Genomic DNA, 22,357 nt, shown 5'->3' on the forward strand with positions numbered 1-22,357 from the left:
TGAGTCCGGGTTGGTAGGCCGTGGGACCATGCTAGCAGAGATGGAGCAGCGTGATGGCTGCCGGTCACAACACTAGCGATTTTGGCTGATTCTCTCTCCTACTGCGATTTTGGCTGGTCCGTTTAGCTGTTCCGTTGGAAGGAGGTTTCTGCTGCTACAGTACTCGCGCGGCAGCTATTTTAGCTTTGCGTGGCCCTTTGGCTGCTCCGTTGGAGTCAGCCTAAGGCTAGAAATGCAGTATGGTTGAATGGTTGGTGGGTGCAAGGTGCTCAAATGTATTCTCGTGCAAGAAAGAAAGTGAGAGACTCTTAGACAAAACATTCGTATTTAAAGAAGGTGTCACTGATAAATCGATTTGGTTGAAGGAAGAAAAACGCTTATTAAACGTGCTGGTTTTAAAATGAAAACAAACCGGCCTATCTTTAATTGAAAAATAGTAGTTATCTTATCGTTCGATTTTTTGCCTACCAACTCTGGTAATTTTACATTAAATCCTCTAATTCTGAATTCTTTATGATAGGATTAGTTTTCTGCCCATCTGGCTCATAGCAGTAACTAGAGAATTGATTGGATAGCTACCTAGCTAGATTCTTATCATGTACTGCTCTAATTATATTTGAAAGAATAGGCAGTATTCAGAGAGTTAAGCTGCAGAATCGCTTTTACACTATCAGAATCGCGGCAAGTGCATGCCAATGAAGGTTCCTTTGCACTTGGTTGGTTGAAATGTGAAGTTGCATATAGACCGAATACGCAGACTTGTAAAACGAGCCGGCGTGTCTCCCATCCAAAAACCAAACCGGCGGCCGGCGGCCACCGTGGATGTCATTTCTCGACCGTCCGGCCATCCCCGCACCGCCGATCCGACGTGGACCTCAGACGTGGCGCGTTTCCATTGGGAGACAAACGTCATTGCTACCGACGCAGCTGCCAGGCTCGCTGGTTCCCGCTTGGGGCGCCCACAGGTCAGTGAGACGCCGCAGCCACTGGGAAAAGGATTAAGACCACGTCGCCTTCTCCGTCCTCCCGGAAAGCGAACCCACCCGTCCCCTCCATCTCCACCCCGGCACCCCCATCTCCATCCCCATCCCCATCCCCTTCGTCGCCTCTGCTCCAACTGCTCCTCGATTTGATCACCGATTGGGGCCGATTAGGGTTTACGAGAGTGAGGGAGAGGTAGGGTTCCGCTTCCGCGGGAGATGGCGCAGGCGGTGGAGGAGTGGTACCGGCAGATGCCCATCATCACGCGCTCCTACCTCACCGCCGCCGTCGTCACCACCGTCGGCTGCACCCTCGATGTATCGTCTCTCCCTCTCCCATGATTAGGAGATTCTTCTCCTGCTATGTTGCTAGGATCTCTAATCGCGTGATTTGGCACCTGTTCGACTGTTTATTTGCTCGTGTGCTCATGGGCGCATGGCCCGTTGGCTCGTCTGCGCAGATCATCTCACCCTACCACCTCTACCTGAACCCGAAGCTCGTGGTACAGCAGTACGAGATCTGGCGCCTCGTCACCAACTTCCTCTACTTCCGCAAGATGGGTATGTGCTCCTTATCCTTACCTTTACCCTGGCCCGCAAGTGCAAGTGCAAGGCGATGTGATGTGATGTCTGAACTATATGTTGGATAGAGTGGTATAGACGCGCGCGTTGCAGGGGACACTAGTTTTCAGCTGTGAGTGGAGATGTGTCAATTTGTTGAATAAATGCCAGTCCATTAGCCATACCATTCACATTTATTGTATTCTGTGCATGGTTATGAAAATCAGTAACCGACCGCAGTTTAGTCAGCCATGTTGTAGCAACCGTACAGCTCTACCAGACTGATCGTGCGGCTAGGCAGTTACAAGTAGGTGCACTGTTTTCTGTATACGGCATATTAGACCCTTACATTGGTTCCTAGGTTGTTGTTCATCAAGTGATGCAAGGTGCCACCGTGGATATGTTACAATGGAAGCATCCCATCCATTTATGTTCGTCGGAGCTGTGCACGTGCATAACGACAAGTTAGACTCGAAAGAGTATTGACCTGTTTTATTTGTCCTCTTTTGTTAGCCTATGTAAACTCACCAGCAACCTAATTATTAGGTTTCTAACCTCAACCTCCAAGCTTCGGAAAAAGTTGGAAGTGCCTCTTTCCCTGGTCAGTTGAGCCTTTTTGTAATGTGAACCGGATCCAGTGCCATCAGTCTTAATTGTGTGACTTGTGCTGCTTTAGGTGTCATGCTTATGAAGAGCTTGTGTGCTGTGGTGCACAATGTACAGCCTTTATTTATGATTATGCTGTATTTCAGATCAAATTGATAATGTTCGAAAGCTCATTTCGCCCATTCAAGGTTAACTATGCATCTGAATATTCAATCATATAGAACCAGTGCCTCTGGATATAATGCTAGTTTATGTATATGCATTTAATAGCACGGAATGGCTATGCATTCTTGGCTTGTTGCATGTGTACCTGTGCACTATTTCCAAACTTGTAAATTGTAATTACTGTCAGACTAGCATTGCTTAATATTTCTCTGCATATTTTAAGTTCTTCACTCCTATAATTAAATCTTACTCTTTTCTGCAGATTTGGATTTTCTTTTCCACATGTTTTTTCTTGCACGGTACTGCAAGCTTCTTGAGGAGAACTCATTTAGAGGGAGAACTGCGGACTTTTTCTACATGCTTTTGTTTGGTGCTACTGTCCTAACTGGCATTGTTCTAATTGGAGGGATGATACCTTATGTTTCTGAGACATTTGCCAGAATTCTGTTCTTGAGCAATTCACTGACATTCATGATGGTATGGGACTACCAGTGTTTATAATTTTAAATAGAAAGTTCTCAATTCAATAGCTAGGGCATACTTTAGCAAATCTTACATTAAAATTCTTCTCCCTTGGGTGTCTGATGCAGAGCATTAGTAATAACTCTTGACTTTTGATATGTGATGGCAGGTTTATGTCTGGAGCAAGCACAACCCCTTCATCCACATGAGCTTTCTGGGCTTGTTCACCTTTACTGCTGCCTACTTACCTTGGGTAATTGTTCTCCTGCTCCATTTCCTGAATGCAGCAGCATTGCAGCAGCCCACCTGATGTTCAAAATTATTTTTATGGTGACCCTATCTGTATGAAATCAATCATCTTTCTCACTCCTGAGTGTTGCACAAGATGTGAAATAATGTAATTTCTTTTGATTGCGCATATCTTCATAGGGGAAATGCTTACATACTGGCATTTCTTTAAAATATCAGCTACCTGCCACATATCCCAATTCTCATATCTAGTGATTCCTGGCTTTTTTTTTGTTCCAATGATCGAAATATATGCTTGCAAGAGTTCTAGCTTACTGATGGTTTATGTATTAATTGGATTGCTCTATTTCTTTCATTATAAAATACTAGTTTTCATCCACAATATAAATAAGTATGGTTTTGGCACAAGAACACTGACCTTTTATAGATGTTTTGCTTACTGTATTATTTATTTGTTTCAAGAGGTGCCTGTGGTGTGAGATAAATGAATGTCATAACCTCTTAATTCATTTGATTGAGGAATAAATGCTCATAGCAGTAAATATATATCGGAAATCTATATAAGAGAATGGTTCCATTTTACTTAAAAACGTATGGTAATTTTGGCTAGGACCTGTGAAACTGAGGGGGCACTATTAATTTGTTCCTGAAAGAACAGCTTTGTAATATAGTTTAACTTGGTGAGATTTCAGCTCCAACCAGGCAGAACACGATCATTGTCTCAATTGTTTTCTCTTGAATTGCAGGTCCTTTTGGGGTTCTCTATCCTTGTTGGAAGCAGCACATGGGTGGATCTCTTGGTATGTTTCTTCTTGTTCTGACGAATTTGTAGTTACTATTGTAATGACGAAATTTGACCATCAAATCTTGTAGGGAAAATCTTTTCTTGATGAAATAATTTTGTCATGCATGTTTATAGGAATAGTACTTATTTCTTGATGAATTAATTTGACCCACCAGCTGACTAAATGAATGTAGCTGATGGCCATTAGCTTGCCTGTGTGACTCTGGTTTGGCATTTCCTACTTGCAAAATGTGTAATATATTATATTTTGCTTCTGAAGCTTTTGAGTTGCTGCTAAATGTCTGGAGTCCATCTCACTTCTGCATTTTTCTGCAACTCCTGTTGTCAATTGATGATGTTGAAGCTTGTCCAACTTGTTAGAGAAAAAAGGGTCTGTGCAGTACAGTTTGTTCATTTGTTTACATAGTCTGTGATCAGAAAACTAAATCAATGTGACACAAGACCTTGTATTGATGTTAGGAAAGTGGAGCCACAGCTCTCACTAGATCTACCTCTTGCACTCTTGACAGGCTACTGTCATCTTGATTCAAATTGTCAGACTGTTCTGAATCATGAGCTTCAATTCCGTCACATATGAATGATTGAACTGACAGAGGAACGTTGTGTAGTTTGCCTGTATCGTGTTCTGACTATCATCTTCATCATTCTCTATTTTTGTAGGAATCAGTGATCCATATCTAAACTAATATCACATTTCTTTGCAGGGTATGATTGCTGGACATGTGTACTACTTTCTGGAAGATGTATATCCACGGATGACTGGCCGTCGACCCCTGAAGACCCCGTCATTCATCAAGGCTCTGTTTGCTGATGACAATGTTGTTGTGGCACGGGCACCCAATGCTGGGGTTGGTGTGGGTGCAAGGTTTGGCGGTATGGGTCCAGATCCCCAGGTCCAATGATGACCTGAGGCTGTGACAGATGCAAGAGGCGGCAGTTTGTTTATCTGCTCAAGTTGCGAGATTGTACAAGCTAATGTTCTTGTGTATTTATACAGGCTAGATGAGAGTTATTGTGCATAACAAATGATTAGTAGTATCTGAGGAAGCTGAGTTTCTCACCCCTTGGCAAGGCCGACCGAAATGATTTGTGATTGCCAGACTGGCCACCTCATGTTTCTGGAACTTGTTCTTGCAATGGCTAACATCTGACCTGTTAGGTTGGTACTCTTTCATGGTATCATTGTAGTCTAGGAAACTCTTTCAACCAGAGTTAAGTTCGCTACTTTGGCCGGGAGAATTTCATCGAGCGTTGTAATTGCAGAATGGTGCAAAAAATAGCTCTTAACATTGTGGATTGTAGTGGTTGTTTATTTGCCCTCCCGATTCTGTTGTTTCCACGATCTGGATGTTCTGTATGTGTTTCAAAAACTCTGCTGTTTCCTCGATCTGAATTTAATCTCTTGTCGTTTCAAGTGCTTTGGGAGTTTTTCTTTTAAATTTTAATCCGTGTTGATGCTCAAATTTACAGGATGTGGGAACCTGGAGTTTGAAACTGAATCCCTTGCACATCTAGAGGAAACGATATATGTAAGAAAGAACTTTTGGATCGGATTTGTTTTTTGAAAGAGAAAAAAAATCCAACAATCAAGTTACTCTAGCGCGAATTGAGTGAGAGAGACGAAGTGAAGTTGCCGAGTTGGCATTTCCAGGTTCTCCAAAAGCTGAAAGCTACGATTCCAACCCAACGCGCAGTCGTCGTCGTCATCACGGCGAGCTCAACTCAAAAACGATGTCCTCCCGCCACCGCCGCCTGGCGTCGCTGACGAAGCTGCTGACCACCCACGTGAATGCCGCCCGCCACCGCGATGCGCTCTCGCTCTTCTCCCGCATGCTCTCCGCCCCCGACCTCCCGCCGCCCACCGATCCCTCCTTCGCCCACGCCTTCCCGCTCGCCATCAAGTCCGCCACCGCCCTACGCCTCCCCCGCGCCGCCGCCTCCTTCCACGCGTTCGCCGACAAGTGCGGTCTCCTCTCCAGCCCCTTCCTCTCCTCCGCCCTCATCGCGTCCTACGGTGCCGGCGCCTCCCACGAACTCGCCCGCCGCCTGTTCGACGAATTGCCCGCCCGCAACGCCATCGTCTGGAGCGCCATGGTCTCCGTCCACGTCCGGGCGGGCGACCTCACCGCCGCGGCGAGCGCGCTCGACGCCATGGACGTCACCCCGACAGCTTCCTGCTTCAACACTATCATCGCCGCGGTCGCCGAGTCAGGGGAACATCCAGCCCGAGCCATCGAGGTCTACCGACATATGCGAAGGGTAGGAGTCGCGCCAAGCTTCATCACTCTGCTGGCGCTCGTCCCTGCGTGCACCGCGATGGGCTCCTTGACGTCAATCAAGGAGGTGCACGGCTTCGCAGTGCGGCATGGCATGTCCGCGATATCCCACATTGGCAGCTCCCTTATTGAAGCGTATGGGCGCTGCGGTTCACTAGCCGGTGCACAGAGGGTTTTCGACCAGGTTCAGGATCGTGATGTGGTTGTTTGGAGCTCTCTTGTCTCAGCTTATGCTTTCCATGGCCGTGCAGAGGTTGCAATGTCGCTTTTCAGACACATGAAGGACCAAGACGATGTTCGGCCTGACAGCATCATGTTTCTTAGTTTGTTAGCAGCCTGCGCCCATTCTGGCCATGCAGATGATGCGTTGCAGTATTTTGATGTGTTGACCAAGAGATATGGAGTGGAGGCATGCAGAGATCACTATTCGTGCTTGGTTGATGTCTTGGGCCGGGCAGGACGGTTGCATGAAGCTTACGAGCTTATACAGACAATGCCAGTAGAGGTTACAGCAAAAGCCTGGGGAGCTCTTCTTGCTGCTTGCAGGAAATATGGGGAGGTGGGGTTGGCAGAGGTTGCCGGGAGAGCATTGTTTGAGATCGAACCAGAGAATGCTGGAAATTTTGTTTCGCTCGCTAACATCTATTCAGACCGGGGCATGCATGAGGAGGCAGAGCGGGTGAGAAGGGAGATGGAGCAGCGAGGTGTGCACAGACTGCCTGGTAGCAGTTGGATGATACATCGCAAGTCAAGTTGCTAATGCAATGTCCTGATAATTTTTTTCCACCCCTGATGATGCGTTGTGGATGCTAGCTAAACTATGGTTTTAGATGCTTCGCTTGCAGTGATCTTTTATGAAAAATCAGGGACACATTTGATAAGTGTCATCACTGGGCACTGGTTCACAGCAAGGTTTATTCAGATGCAATGGTCACTTGTGCATGGAAGGTAAACGAAAAAAAAACTAATTTCTTTTGCTTTGTATTTATTCGCTTGAAACACAACCGTGTTTATTATAGCATTTAGGGGAAATGACATCTAACTTACCTAGGGTCCTAACTCCACATTTATCTGAATGATGCCATATGTAGTGTTTGACGTGACTGTAGAACTTAACTGATTGTAAATGCAGCAGAAACATTTATATGGTGAAACAGTTAATTGCAGTCTGTAAATCCTGCAGAAACATGAACTTTTCTTCTGTGGCGGTGGAGCGAATCGGCGTATGCATACCATCAACCGTGACCCTTCTGAGGACCCAAATCAATCTGAGTTCTTTGGCTCTTGTTCCAAGACTGGAGATTAGTGCTCCCTCCATTTGTTGCACCATAAGAATTTATAGGTTGATTACCAATTCCAATTATCGACCACGGCCATGCTAAACAGTTAAATTATCCATGGAAATAGGTTAGGACTGATATTCAGTGTAAACTCCCAAAGTTTAACCGAAGCAGTTAGCTTTGTACCATCTTATTCATACATTTCCGATGCCATTTTTCAATCTGATATGGTGTGGACTTATACTCTTGAAATAAAAGCTTAAATACCATCTCTGTCAGCCAAAAAGTCTGTGCAATGATTGTACTAAGTCCATTTTCTTTCTGGAATATCATTTCCCACCAGCACACATGGTAAAATGGTAATTCATTCCAATGAACAATAGAGACTAAAACATCATTCATACTGTTGCCAGTTACTTAGCTCTAAATTTCTATATGTGTTGGTTTCCACAATCCTCATTACAACCAGTCAACATTAATTTTACTGAATTTAGCTGACTGCTGGAAAATACATGAAGGTTTACAAGCATCCTTTTCCACATGATGATCAGTCGACATACTCTTTATTCTTTGCTGCTGTATTCAGTCGACAGAGAGAAAGGCACTAAAGTTAATATTCACATTTGCCCACTGAATTTGTTGGTTCTTCTTCTGAAGTTAAAAAATAATATTTTATTAGGTCAGTTTCTATGGACCGGGGAACTACCTTTAGCTTTCTAATGGAACTTTGACTGCCTTGCATATGATGCTAACTTTCACACATCTTTACCGAAAGCATGCCCTATTAGAAAAATGATATAAACATAGTTTATAGTTAGTCAAAGTTGGCTCATTAAGCAAGATCCTTAGTGTCTTTCTGGTTATCTTATCCATCTCATCTAGTTTCAAATAAATTATCATAGAGTAACCTCTAGTTTGTTCATATAGGAGGTGCGGAAATAGATCAGTGAGCTTTCATATTTTTCGTATGCAAATTGTCCATTTTTTTAAAAAAAGGATGCAACTATTCTCGTGTGCTTTAAACACCTTATTTTTCAATCACAATCCTAGGCCCTTGGATCTACACAGACTACCTCAAGTCCTCAACCCATAAGTAGTTGATCCAAGGCTGGTGACTGTTTCTTAAACACTTGAATTAAAGAAAAAATGCTTGCAAAAAGGGTTCTTATACTATTTAGTATCTCTAGCTTCATGCTAATACCAAAGTATGAATCTGAAATGTTCATCTGCAGCACATTATAGTATAATTGTTTTACCATTTGTACATCTTTCATATCTTCATATTTGGGACAATCAATTTGTTGCATTTACTATCCTATACTGTATGTTAATTATAGTTTGAAAGTTCGGGATGTGTCTGTATGATCTGGAAAAACCTTCATCAAACTTTTATTTCAAAGATTTAGGATTTGAACTAAATGAGATAATTCAGATATAAATAAGAAACACCTGTATTCATTGGGGGGGAAAATAGTGGTAGGAACTACTACTATTTGGTTAGCTTCAGTAAGACATTGTTGCGAGTAGTAATATCAGGTATTGCGATTCTTATGAAATAATACAATGAAGTTAATATGGTTGATGCACTACTTGGGATAGTACATTAATTTGTCCTTATGTGACAAGCTAACTGTCTGGTATCAATAACTGTTGCCCTTAACCTTGGTTTGTAGTGAGTGATTCGAATCATATGGATTCTGTAATTACCTGGAAGGACACTTACCTAACATCCTACACAAAGGGTCCCTCTCAACTAGCTCTGTTGCAGCATTGTGGGTGGGCTAGTGTGGATCACTATTGTTAGTGGTGCTAGGCCCCATTTCAGGTAGCTTATTGGCTGATGTGTAAGTAATTCTGTCGACCTAATTTCGCCAACAGATCTTGTTTGCCTTCTGCAGTGGAAAACTGGAGATTGCTACAATGCTGATATGGACCACCTTTTTTTTTTCCAGTGGACAACATTCTACACTCATAACTTCTGGTCCTTTCTACTGCTTGTTTCGATCACTAAATTTGCTCATTTGCACCAATACTTTTTCTGCACTGAAATCTTCTTCAAATATATGGACAACGAAACCTTGGTGATTCCATATAGTTCACGAACCATTGAAGAGTATCTGTTCAAGGGAGCGCACTAAGTGACTAACGTGCATGTAAGTTCAACCGGCAGGAGGTGATGTGTTAATAAAATGGGGTTATATCTGTTGTTATTTATGCATGTGGGAGCCTCTAAGTGGGAAGCAGGTTTATCAGATTTGTTCATCTTTCGTAAACAGTTGAGCATAGCTAGAAAGCACATCACTATGCTTCTGAAAACCAAACATGCTTGGTGTGCTCATTTTGGTTGGAAATGGTACAGCCTAAAACAAATTGCTCTGTGCTGGACTGCTTTGTACTTAAGTATGCATTTATCTTTTATTACTGTTCTTTTACACCGTATGCTCGGCTTCTCTTTTAGAGTTTTGAAAAACTGTCCAACTCTTTGATTTGCCTTCTTTGGGCCCTAGCTTCTAGGCTTAGCAAGGTAATAGCAAGCACCTAGCAGGCTTATCTGTTGTTTTGTATAATTAGTAGACATATTTTCTTGACCACTTTGCATATGTGCCATCCGTACACATGTGTGGATTGCGTCAAGGATACTCAATTTGTTGGCCTTTATCTGTGGAAAAGCATATACTTTTCAAAAGGGTAATGATGATGCACACTAGCAAAGTGCTTCATGCTCATCTCTTCTGTTGTATTCCAACTTTGGTTAACTTGATCGGGATAGATAACCTCTTTGGTGCCATGGATTCATTCTGAACTCTTTACTCAGTTAAAATTGTTAGTTCCTTCCAGGAACATCATACCTATGGATGCTCAGTAGGTTTCTGTTTCACCTTATATAACCTGTACAAGGAGCCTTATATTGCCACTTTATCAGCCTGAACCTGCTATCCTTTTCCATTCTTAAGCTAAAAGCTCTTTGATGCATTGGTATTCAATTCTTCCTTTGTACCTAATAAACATATCCTTGTGGACATACCTGAAACTTCTATCCAGAAGAGTGAATACGTCACCTCCTTGGGTACCTTTCTTCCCACCCTCCAAAAGTGTATTTCATATGATTTAACAACTTTTTCTTGGTAAAGACAGACAGTGAGATCAGCGTCAAGCAAGCACTACTACCAGCAGATGCATGTGGACCACAGCACTGGCCAGTACCACGGATGGTTCTGCCTACCTGACCGTGCAAGTCAGTCCACTTCTCATCATCTCCTGTACGTGCAAGTGCACCTCCCCAAGGTACCTTCCAAGTATATATATACCCAGCCTCTTCACCTTGCAACTCTGGGCTCTTCACCAGGTAGGTAGAGTTATGCAAATGAACAGGCTACAAGATCTGACACCTGCTCCATCCATGACGGTGCCGATCGAGCATTCCTCTAGGCCGACGGTGGGGTTTCCCTTGGGAACTGCGCTGTTGCTTCTTGTGATCTTCTCCCTCAGTGGAATGTTCTCATGCTGCTACCACTGGGACAAGCTCCGGTCCCTCCTCCGGTCTCGGCATCCTGCCATGTTCCAAGAGGGCGAGCATACCGTGATCTCCATCGGGTCATCGCCAAGCAAGACAGCTTCTGATCACAAGGTAGGTAGTAGCGCTCTCTATGCAATTTCTCATCTTAGCATCTTCCTGCAGACCTGGAATCTTCATATCTTGTAAACTTGAGAGCTAAGAATGATCCTGTATGCGTGTGTTGTTTGCAGCTGGAGAAAATGGGGAAAGAGTGTGGTTTGCCTGTCATTATGCCCGGGGACAGGGTCCCCAAATTCTTCGCGAGGCCGTGCCCACACGAGATGTGTTTGCCTGAAGCAGAGAAGACTGAAGCCGCGTTGGAAACCAAATGTTCGGTTCATGAGACCATCTGTATCTGTACATGAGTACATGAAAGCACACTTAGCCGTTAGTGATCTAGGATTGGCGGGCGGGTCGGGTCGGGTGTATATATGCGTGTTAATAGATTTTGCTATTCTGAACATTCGGTCGTCTCCCTTGTGCTGCTATGCAAGGACGATTTGTTCTAACAAGCTTGTTGAATGCTATATCCTTGAGGGCTGAGGCTGCGCAATCCAGAGTCAAGAGCTCGTGGTAAGGGTGGTTCTGAGAGCTTTCTAAACTACTACTGCCTTTTATCGATTTTGATCGTGGATCAGTGTTTGTGAACGAATACTGCCATGAAGGTCATTCACCACGGGATTTGTGAGGCTCCCAGGTAAGCAGCTGGACTGGAAACGTTGAAGGGAGTTGAATCTGCTTTGCTGGTGCCGTGCACGTATGTACGTAAAAGGAACCCCATACAGTACCTAGGGGGCAGCCTATCTTGGTAAGAGCAAAGCAAGGATAGCTTATTGTCCTAGCTCCTACTAGCCAATTACTAATAACTCGCTCCAACAAGAAATTAAAATGTACGCGATCAAAACAAAAAAGGATGATAAAGGGAGGGGACAGCGGCCTAACATGATGGACGGCCACTGAGGGAGTGCTTCCGTCAGTCTCCGATGGATGGGGCCATCATCAGCTAGTGCAGCAGCAGCTGTGGCGCAGTACTGGCACGGCGAATGCCTGAACGGAACAGCGATGGCCGACCGTCGACATGCATGTCCCCGTCCGTACGCCCCCCATCCGACCGACCAGCTTTCATTTTCCATGAACTCGATGAGAATATATCTATGAATTAATTATAGAAAAATATATATATATATCTAAAAGTATAATAATTCCTTTAATAAATTACTGTTCACTGCATAGATCTAGAGTCTAACAAAATTGGATTTTCCATTTTTTGATTTTCCTTTTGTAATTTACTATAATTTTTAAAGATTTAGCCAAAATAAATATAAAAGAAAAAAAAAGAAAAACCACCGAGAGAAATCAAGCAGGAAAATCATTTGCCCGGTATCGCGAGTCTGAGAAATCCAGACGATTTCTTATCTGGGAGCAAATTCGGATTCGGCCAAAGTTCAGAAGGTAAAAATAATAACTTTTTCCATCGCTGAAATCTTCGTTATTGGATCTGGGCAAGGCAGCTTAGATTGGCCCAACAGGCCAGCACACACGGCCGACATGGAGGCCCGTTTACATCGAGTTTTTTGTAAAAAGGGGATTAAAAAAAACAAAATTCGAAAAAGGGGTGCCAGTCGGAGAAATTTAGACAAATGGGTGGCTCCCGCCCGCTGAAAGGGCGGAAAGCAGCCTCCCGCCCAACCATAGGGCGGGATGCTCAAAAAAAAATTCCAGGGACCTCTTCGCGAATAAGAAAATTTTTTTATTCGCGAAGAGGTCCCTGAAGCAGGCTTCCCGTCCGGCCACTGGGCGGGATGCCTCCCGCCTTGGTGCACTGCTATTTCATGTGTGTGTGTTTTCTGGCTTTCAAAATTCGTAACAGTTCACAGAAAAATCCAAAAATAGCAAAACTAGTTTTGTTAGAAACTAGATTTCAAACTCTATAACTTTTGTTAATGGAGTTTAGTTTGAAACAAAATACTTTTACCCCTATTTTAAAATTAAGATTAAGGAAAGTTTATGTTTAACTTTAGGATTTCATGCTTTGTTGTTTATGAAGTTTGGTATGACTATTCTATAAACTCTAGGTACCTTTGTGCAAAGTTTCAAACTCAAATTTGATGTAAATTTAACTTCTTTTGTCTTGAATTTTTCAAATTTGAAATGTTAACTAAACCTAATTATAACCCTTTTCTAATTAAAATCTATTGTTATTCTCTAATGTGATATTATTTAATATCTAATATATAGTCAAAGTTCTAAAACCTATAAAGTTCTAAAACCTATAATCTTATGGTCCTGGTCCATTTTTCCAAAGAATATTACGGTATCTAAAACTCGTACGAAGATAGTTAAACGATAACGTTTGCAACGTAGAATCTAAATATTACGATAGTACAATACATGAAGCCATTTAAAATAAAATAATATGATAATGAACATTACAAATATTACAAATACATGAATTCAAATATTGTGTCTTCAGTCAATGCGGCAAATATTACAAATACGTATCTAGGTCTGATAGAATCTGAACGCAGCAAATATTACATATGAGCAAACAACGTTTAAATAAAATTACAACTAAATGATGCCTGATGACGTACTAGCACTCGATTGGCGACGTCTCCCACTTCTTGATGCAACCGGAGGTCTTCCATCTGTAGCATCACCTGTAGGGCCAGCTTCAGCACAACTGGGGCCAGCATCATTGGTTGGACAACGTTTATACGTGTGTCCAATCTGATTACATGCACTGCAGCGTTGTATCCTCGGACGGAGCTCTGACTCATCCATATCATTACGAATACGCCGTGACTGACGGCGTCCTCTCTTAACCCGTGATGATCTTGGGTCTGGAATATAGATAACAGGATTCGCTGTCTCAGTGAACGATCCAACCAAACGGAACCCATAGATCTCATACTGCCAGGTGCTAGCAATTGTCTCCTTTCTGAAGTAATGTGAAACATATATATCGACAGGATGTCCAATATCCGCACAAGCAGCCATTACATGAGAACAAGGTAAGTGCAGCAACTTGGGCCTCATGCATGAGCAACAACAAGTTCCATCGAACTTGAGAATGCACTCCTTTACAGGAGTTTGACGTCTCATGCCATGTCGCGCCCTATCTTTAGGAGATACCTTGTAGGCATGCACCCGCCATGGACAGCCATCCTTCGCACATACCACATCGTACTTACGAGATTTGCACTCCACTGTCTTAAACTCTCGCATAAGAGAGAGACCAGCACTTAACAGCTTCCTTCACCTCTTCAATTGAATGGTACCTTGCACCCTGGATAATTTCATTCTTCCTGCAATCCGAATGCCAGCTAGATCCGTCATCTACGACAAGATAACTGAAGTCACTGCTTACCCAATCTTGAGGCACATCATCATCATCATCAGACGAATCGGCATTCATTGCTTCATCCAATTCACGTTCTTCGTCTTGCAGCTGTTCAACAATAAAGGGTATGTTCTCCCCCTCATCAGCCACACATTGAGGTGCTTCGGTGCCACCTGCCTCAATGTTTGCCTCCTCAACTTCTTCATCAATATTTTCATCCCCCGGAGCAGCTTCAATGTTTATCAAAGGGTTTTGTTGCACACTGACAAGGAGTACCAGTGGCCATTGCCAATGACTTGTATTTTGCAGATAAGTTAACCAGTCCTCGTTGCTTGCAAGTGGCATCAGCTCCCAGATCAAAGCGTGAGTGGTACGATTTATGACGCATTGAACACTCACAGTGTGTGTCTCCTGATTAATTCTTAATCCCCTCATTAACCAGTTGCATAGGGATTCAAATGTTCTCTCGTGCGGCCTGGTAATTCCTCTAATCGCACAGTTGAATTCACTTAAATCTACCCCATTCGGCCCATAAATCACATTTCCTTCTCCGTAATATATACTGAAAATACCCCTCTCGGAAGACATATCTATCAATCATTAATAAACTAGTTATACTACATATTAATACACAACGAACGACGATCCTAAATTTCAGATTATATTTTATAGATTCTAAACTATTCAGATTATAAATTATACTAAAAATAAATGAAAATACTAAAAACTATTCAAAACATAACTACTCTAAGAAATATTTCCTAAATTATAGTCATTTTCAAGTACTTATACGGCTAGAATGAGAATATACCTCCAAATCGACGTGTGGACAGGGCTTCGCCGCTTTCTCTTCTCTCTTCCTCTCCTCTCTTTCTCTTTTTTCTGATTTTTGCTGGATAAAATGGAATTTTCGGGGCAGGTTGGGGCTTATATAGCCCATGGGGGGACCTCCCGCCCAACCAAAGGGCGGAATGCCCCTAAGCACAACATCCTGCCCTTTGGTTGGGCGAGATGCCCTCTCAGGGACCTCTCCGCGAAAAAATTATTTGCGAAGAGGCCTTCGGGGGACATCCCGCCCGCTGGTTGGGCGGGAGGTCCCCGGCCCCACGCTACCCGCCCGTTCAGTGGGCGGGAAGCACCCATTTTCCTAATTTCCCCCATCCGGCTCCCCTTTTTCGAATTTTAATTTTTTTAATCCTTTTTTAAAAAAAGTTCCGTTTACATCGTCACATCATGGGCCGCCCGGTCCAAGTCTCGTCTTCCACCACCCGCCTACTTTCCCTAGCGGGCTAGCGAGAGCCCAAGCGTCCGCGGTGAGGAAGGAGGCCGCGTCACCCGACAAGGCCAGCCCCCTCCGCAGTTATTACAAGTAAGTACACCGGACCGGAACCCGCCACCTCTCCCCGCCCGCCGCTTCGCCGCACCGGGGACCCGCCAGCGATGATACTCCGGCGGCTACACCTACATGCCTGCGCCTCCCGCCGATCCCTCGCGTACGCTGCCGCCGCCGCCCTCTGCGGAACCGCGCCGCGCACCTTGCCTTCCGCGGGGCTCCTCCGTCGCCTCCACGACGCGGCGGGAGACGGCCCTTCTTCGGATTCCGAGCACGGCCGCAGGCCAGGTAGGCACCTCGTCATCTGACCCTCCCCTTGCTTCAGCTAGCAAACTCTCCTGCTGATCGATTGCTCGATCGTTGAATTATACACTACACCACCAAGCCGGCCGGCATCCCCACGGCTTTAGCGATTCCGAATTTCATCCTAGGCCGGACGGACAAATTGGTTCCAAGTAACTGCTGCATTTCATATGATACTAGAACCTTGTAATGATTTCTTGTGATTTTGATTACAATCTTCCACTGTGTCTCAGTGCAACTCAAACCTTGTAATGATTTCTTCTGATGACCAGTGTTGGGGGGTTTTCAACCACCACATGCCTCAATACACTTTAGCTAACTAGTCTTGTCATACCTTCCCTCTACCAAATCTGCACCTATTTGGGCTACTCCATTCAACATGATGATACAAAAGGGTAATTTCATCTCAAATGTCACCGTAACATCTTTCTCCACTTCAAATTTTGGCTTCTCATTTTCTTTTCCAGATTAATTGTTTGGCTTCTCATACTCTTGTGTTTTATCTCAAGGTCCCCTTACGCTATATAGGAATCTAGTAAGCCAAGGGAAACTCACTTATGACAGCTACCAGGAAAATGTAGCTTCCGAGTTAGACAACTTACTCAGAAGACTCCAACAATATGAGATGGAAATGGAGGATTACCATGTAAGCCGCGTGTTGCTTCTTCTCATTAGTCAATACCTCGTTGTGTTTTGTTCTGTAAAGTAACTATATCACTTCTAACTTATGTAAAGTTCAGGCGCAGCTGTACATATGGGAGAATAGCAGGGAGAAAGAGAGGCGAAGGCTTCTTGTTGAAGAAGCTGAAGATAAGCAGCGTGATGGTGTGTGGATAGATGAGAAAAGGGGATTTCTTGACAAGTTGGTTACACGGTAATAGTTAGTAAGCCACCATGCAGTTCTAATGTTTTTATCATTCATTGATGGGAGTTCTGTTATCATTTCTCATGCAGTTCTATTGTTGTTATCATTCATTGATGTTTGATGGGAGTCCCATCATCATCATCATCATCATCACTCCATTTCTGCAAGAATATTAATAGTGAAAAGCATTACAATATAACTAAGCATGTCAGATGTTAAGTTTGCTCTATATATGAACTGAATATGCTGTATTTATTTATTTTTAACCTGTATTTTGTTGAATAAAACCAGGAGAAGAAGAGGAAATATAGAACCTGGAGTTGGTAAGTGGGTCTCATACCTGAACCGAGAGAAGAAATTAGATAAACTGGTGGGCCAGAGACCAGTTTCTCCTGTTGCTCCTAAAGGATTGTATCTCTATGGAAATGTTGGAAGTGGTAAGTTACCTTAATCATATACATGAACGCTGAAAATAAGCAATATCTACTACATTCTTTTGTGAAAAGTGAAAACTACCACGAGTTATTTACCGTGATAATATTTTATGTTTTCTGAATGACTATTATCTACCACTTATACGAATCTCAAGGAACTACCTGTACATAGGGAAGACAATGCTGATGGACATGTTCTATGGGGCAACTGAAGGTGTTATCAAACACAGGAGGAGGTTTCACTTCCATGAGGTAAATTTCTACTGTTTAGAAATACTTATGACTGTTGTCATTCAATCTTAACCTGATATAGATATTGTACCTTAAGAACAACTTATCTGATTGAAGATGGCTAACAATACGTGTCGATACTATCTCAACTCTATCTGTTACCTGTTGGGACTTGTAGTAGCATACCTGTGCACATGCACGTCTATCTGAACAAAGTTCAACAAGTGTGGCTTGGCAAGTCGGCAATAACATAATCTGATAATCCTATAAATTAACTCCATGGAGTGTTCGAGACAAATAATTTTACTTCGTAGTTGTGCTGGCTAAGATTTGCATAAAATTGGAGGTACTCTTTGATGCAGGCCATGCTTGAAATACACGATCATATGCATGATGTATGGAAGAGACGTGATGATGACAAATCTGTTCAGTCAAGTGCTTTCAGCTGGATATCAAGCCTCCCTTTTGATGCAAAAATTAAGGAGTGGCTGATCGGGGAAGAGAAGTACAAACAAGAGACACAGCAAAAGCATATCCTTTTGGCTGTTGCTGACAAGTTTTTGGTTGATAGACAAGCAAATAAAACCGGAGCAAGCATTCTATGCTTTGATGAGATACAGGTGCCTAAACTGTGAAGTGTCAAGGATTGAAGTCTTTCTCCTTCTTTTTGCTGACTAAGAGGATTGGCATTTCTTTCATTGCACTTAGTAGCTTGTCTATTGGATTACTTACAGAGTTGGGGAAGTAGGTAACAAAAAAACTAGGATGGTATAGGCTAGTTGATCATGTTTTTCCATTTGTTTGTGGTGCGAATGTTCTAATTTTTTCACAGGGTGGACTTGCATTGTGGAGTTGTATCCATTTTCTTCTATACTAATATTAAATGCAGCTCTCTTGCGTGTTCGAGGGAAAAAAACATTGGTTCCTTATGCCAGCATGACCTAGCATTCTAGATTCAACATGTCAATGATGAAATTAATGCATTACTGGCGAATTATACACTTAATCTTGCTCTCGTGCAATACTATGAGATGTTAGCTAAGCTCTTTTTTTTGTTTATACTCATGCATATACCTCTCTCTGCTGTATTATAATAATTTAAGCTTATGGAACAGTGGAAAGCACTTAGTTATCATAGTTAATGCTCTGCTACCTAGGGCTTTTTTAAATACACTGAACGGGTGCATTTGTGCAGACTATTGATGTATTCGCAGTTGTGGCCCTGTCTGGCATTCTAAGCAGATTGTTAAACACAGGGACTGTACTGGTAGCAACTAGTAATAAAGCACCCGAAGATCTCAATCAGGCAAGTCCTTCGTCAAATGATTATTATTGGTTTTCCTTCTTTCTCTACTTTATGGATTAGCTGTATTATCATTTCTCAAAACCTTTTGAAGTTAAATTCTGTAATGCTACATTTTGATCTTTTCGTTCTTTTTTCTGTTGGTTTTGCAGGATGGGATGCAAAGGGACATCTTCCTGGAGTTATTATCAAAATTAGATGAAAATTGCAATAAGATTCTTGTGGGAACTGAAAAGGATTATCGTCGCCTAATTCCAACAGAGGGCTCAACTCAGGTCTACTTCCAATTGTTCTTTATTTACGTTCTGAAATTTGGCTGGGAGCACCAGCATTCAATTAAGGAGTTGGCAAGCACTTCAGTGAATCCTATGATTTGATCCCAGGTGGATGAGGGGACAATGCAGTCTCTTGACATTTTAGCAATGTAGGATATCAATGAAACACATGGATAATTTTCCTGCTTTTTTAGAGATAAACCTGGTGTTTACTGGTCCTGAAGAATATATTCATCTCATTGTTATCTAGCCTTAGTGGTGATGGCATAAGTTTTGAGCTATGAAGTGTGTTTAATGGCTTAAATTGAGTTTTTTTAGCTGGTATCAAATCCTAATATATAATAAGCTAAATTGGGGGTCTTTATATAAGGTGATCTGTTTCCTATTTATAAGTTAGTCATATATGTTCTCTTCTGAACCCCTGCAGCTGCAGGTTTACTTATCACCTGTTATATTTTATTATTCTCGGATGTTTTATCTTGATATAAAAACTAAATATTCTCTAACTTGTTGGCAGGTTCACTATTTTTGGCCTGTTACTTCTGATACTTACAGCATGTATGAGGCTATGTGGCATGACATAACTAACCAAATAGGAGGAGACACCATTTCTGTCACCATTCCGGTAATGTTTGGAAGGTATATCCATTGCAGAAAGCATCTGTGCACCAGTGAAAATAAACTAGATTAACTTCAATCGCTTGTGGACAGATCTATTGAGATTCCTCAAAGCTGTAATGGTGTGGCAAGATTTGACTTCGAGTATCTATGTGGTCGCCCAGTAATATCTCACTCTCTTGTTTCATATCTGTCTAATATTTCTGCTGGATGGATAAAAAACAAACATGTTATTTTACTTCATTTTTAGAAGTTGAGATAGTACCTTTGTTTTGTAAACCTCTTTTACTCTTGAATTTTGAACTGAATTGTAATGTTACTACATGGGAAAAATAGCTGATCATATAATTATAGTAGCTCCTTTTTGTTATCCTGAGAGCATAGTAGCACTTTTTCTAATGCATTAGTCACTCTGTACTTAATTTGTCAGGTCGGAGCTGCAGATTATATAGCAATAGCCAGGAACTACCATACTATTTTCATATCAGAAATTCCAGCTATGAGTATGAAGATCCGTGATAAGGTATTTCTTCTCGCACTGATTTTTCTGCTTTCAGTCTGTTTGGTCAGGGTGATAGGTGCAAGGGAATGTGAATCTAGAAATCGAGGCTGAGTCCTTGTTTTGTTAGTGGGCATGAAAATTGAAATGCTACTGGCAGCCTGGAGCCTTTAGAAGTATAACAAAGTGAAATGTGGAAAAAAACAAAGTGCTGTTCTAAATTATGTGCCACATTGGAAATCTAGAAATTAATACAGAAGGATGGAATGATAGATAGAACAGGCCGATTTGAGCTGGAGAGCTTTTAAGGAATATTACAACATTGAAAACAGAAAAGTTCCATTTGTTCAGTTTACTGTAGCCATTTAAATTGGTATGCAGTCAGCATTAGTTAGTACTCTCTATCTTACTGAAGCAGTATATGGGACTCTCTATCTTACTGAAGCAGTATATGGTTGTTTTTCTCTACCTTTGCTAATATCATGATTCATTTAGGCAAGAAGGTTTATCACCCTTATTGATGAGCTGTACAATCATCACTGCCGTCTTGTATGCCTAGCTGCCTCATCCATTGATGATCTTTTCCAAGGAACTGAGGAAGGACCCCTTTTTGATTTAGAGAGGTAATTCAGTAACCCTTCCCTTACCATGTTAAGCCCTTTTTTTTTGTAAATCTCAAAGACCATGAACTGGAAATATGGTTCAAAGGTTCAATGAGCTTTGCCACATATGTTGGTTACTTGGTTGAGCTGTGGTTGCGGCAGAAATGTTTCTGCTCGTCTGCAACATTAAAAAATAAATATAGAACATTTTTCTAGAATCTAACTGGGACTGAGAATGAATTTTCACATGGATGTCATGTTATGCAGTTTTCAATTTGAAACTGAGGCCGAGGGGACAAAGCTAAGGAGGGATGTTTTAGCAGAAGGCAATGTTGGCTTGAGGCCTTCTACTTGTGGGCTTGTGGCAATATTGTCTGGTCAAGAAGAGATGTTTGCGTTCCGCAGGGCGGTAAGTGATGCACTTTTCTTTGACTTGTTATATATGAATAGTTGCTAGTTCCTCGAAATAATTCATGAGTAAAGCTGAAAAGTTGTAGTTGCTTGAGATAATTCATGAGTACTGCTGAAAAGTTGTATTTAGACTAGAGTTATTGTCCTGCTGAGAAAGCTCAACGGCAAGTTGAGGCTCATCTCATCTAGGGAAATATATCTAGCTCACAAGTCACGATGATCTAGGCGCAGTGCTATAACGGCATGCCTATTTCGCTGGGCCTTGTTTGTCTTAGAAGTTTAATCGAATCTGATGGCGCATCTTGTTTTTGCAGATATCTCGGCTTATCGAGATGCAGACCCCACTGTATCTGGAGCGTGTGCAGCATGCCCATCCCTCCTTCCAACTGCAGGCTGCTCCTGCTGTAGCAAGCAACAATAGGACTTGTGTTTCTCAGTGTGCTCCATCGGTCTGACAAGAGGCAGGCAGCTCTTACTGGATGTACCATAGTTAAGTTGTTGGTTCGCCGGAACGACGACAGTTAATAAGGGCAAATCTGAAACGATAGCAATGCTGATACCCAGCGCCCATGTAAATGATAAGAGTAATCACAGAAAGAAACTCCCGTGGCATAAAACATGTATATGGGGGCACAGCCCGTCGTCTCGTGGCTCTGTGAAGGCAGAACAGAGCCCTTTCGTTGCTTGCTTAGATGAAGAAATGCAGATCTCATTGAAGAAATACAGTTGTTGGTATATGATTAGTTTCCTGATCGATGGAAACTAATCATACACCAGCAGCAAAATTTTCCTTCAAACAATACGTAGAATGGATGGATCCTAGGAGAGAGCCATATATCGGATTCTTCCTGTTTCCTCGTGCCCTCGCAGAATTCCTAGCTCTCTGGTAGATGAAGTACTTACACCCTTCACGTGTTGCCGGCACCGGCCATGAATGGAACCAAGGACCGTGCATGGGCGGTCAATGGGGACTTGATCAGGCTCAGCTCTCTCATGTGATCGAGTTAGAGCATCCCTTGAAGATTTTTTATGTACCTTTTTTTTTCAGTTTTCTTTTTTGTACTAACAAGTGTAAAGGGCATACGTACGTAGATCGATGCTGGGCGCACATGGTGTCTCCATGTGACCTACACTTGATTATCACTACATGTCTTTCAGCTCGTGCAACTTGCTACTACTATAATTAGCATATTAGTCCCA

The 22,357-nt window shown here is 42.5% G+C and overlaps 4 protein-coding genes across 8 annotated transcripts; all 4 read left to right on the forward strand.

Moving 5' to 3' along the window:
• The first annotated feature begins 1,035 nt into the window (after positions 1-1,035).
• LOC112876646 (derlin-2) lies at positions 1,036-5,151 on the forward strand. Its single transcript, XM_025940799.1, has 6 exons — positions 1,036-1,298; positions 1,442-1,541; positions 2,575-2,789; positions 2,944-3,027; positions 3,770-3,823; positions 4,533-5,151. Exons 1-6 carry the CDS (start codon positions 1,200-1,202, stop codon positions 4,728-4,730), a joined length of 750 nt encoding a protein of 249 aa, XP_025796584.1. The 5' UTR covers positions 1,036-1,199; the 3' UTR covers positions 4,731-5,151.
• A 350-nt stretch (positions 5,152-5,501) lies between these two features.
• Positions 5,502-10,750, forward strand: LOC112873683 (putative pentatricopeptide repeat-containing protein At1g03510). 5 transcript variants are annotated; one of them, XM_025936697.1, is made up of 4 exons: positions 5,502-7,052; positions 7,288-10,451; positions 10,516-10,644; positions 10,731-10,750. In XM_025936697.1, the coding sequence occupies exon 1, from the start codon at positions 5,560-5,562 to the stop codon at positions 6,862-6,864; it is 1,305 nt and encodes a 434-aa protein (XP_025792482.1). In that variant the 5' UTR covers positions 5,502-5,559; the 3' UTR covers positions 6,865-7,052; positions 7,288-10,451; positions 10,516-10,644; positions 10,731-10,750. The 5 variants fall into 5 exon arrangements, with proteins under 5 accessions (XP_025792482.1, XP_025792479.1, XP_025792480.1 ...); XM_025936694.1 differs by having other exon boundaries at positions 7,288-10,644; XM_025936695.1 differs by having other exon boundaries at positions 9,058-10,644.
• Positions 10,751-10,784: 34 nt separating this feature from the next.
• LOC112875367 (uncharacterized protein At5g65660) lies at positions 10,785-11,305 on the forward strand. The gene is made up of 2 exons (XM_025939192.1): positions 10,785-11,012; positions 11,132-11,305. The coding sequence occupies exons 1-2, from the start codon at positions 10,785-10,787 to the stop codon at positions 11,303-11,305; spliced, it is 402 nt and encodes a 133-aa protein (XP_025794977.1).
• Positions 11,306-15,647: 4,342 nt separating this feature from the next.
• LOC112876940 (putative ATPase N2B) lies at positions 15,648-21,858 on the forward strand. Its single transcript, XM_025941119.1, has 14 exons — positions 15,648-15,904; positions 16,429-16,565; positions 16,660-16,793; positions 17,076-17,221; positions 17,391-17,470; positions 17,812-18,069; positions 18,645-18,755; positions 18,905-19,027; positions 19,545-19,666; positions 19,739-19,808; positions 20,076-20,168; positions 20,640-20,767; positions 21,014-21,155; positions 21,472-21,858. Exons 1-14 carry the CDS (start codon positions 15,724-15,726, stop codon positions 21,610-21,612), a joined length of 1,866 nt encoding a protein of 621 aa, XP_025796904.1. The 5' UTR covers positions 15,648-15,723; the 3' UTR covers positions 21,613-21,858.
• The last annotated feature ends 499 nt before the right edge of the window (positions 21,859-22,357 follow it).

The sequence above is a fragment of the Panicum hallii genome, chromosome 9 (genome assembly GCF_002211085.1).
Source record: "Panicum hallii strain FIL2 chromosome 9, PHallii_v3.1, whole genome shotgun sequence".
Classification (NCBI taxonomy): Eukaryota; Viridiplantae; Streptophyta; class Magnoliopsida; order Poales; family Poaceae; genus Panicum; species Panicum hallii.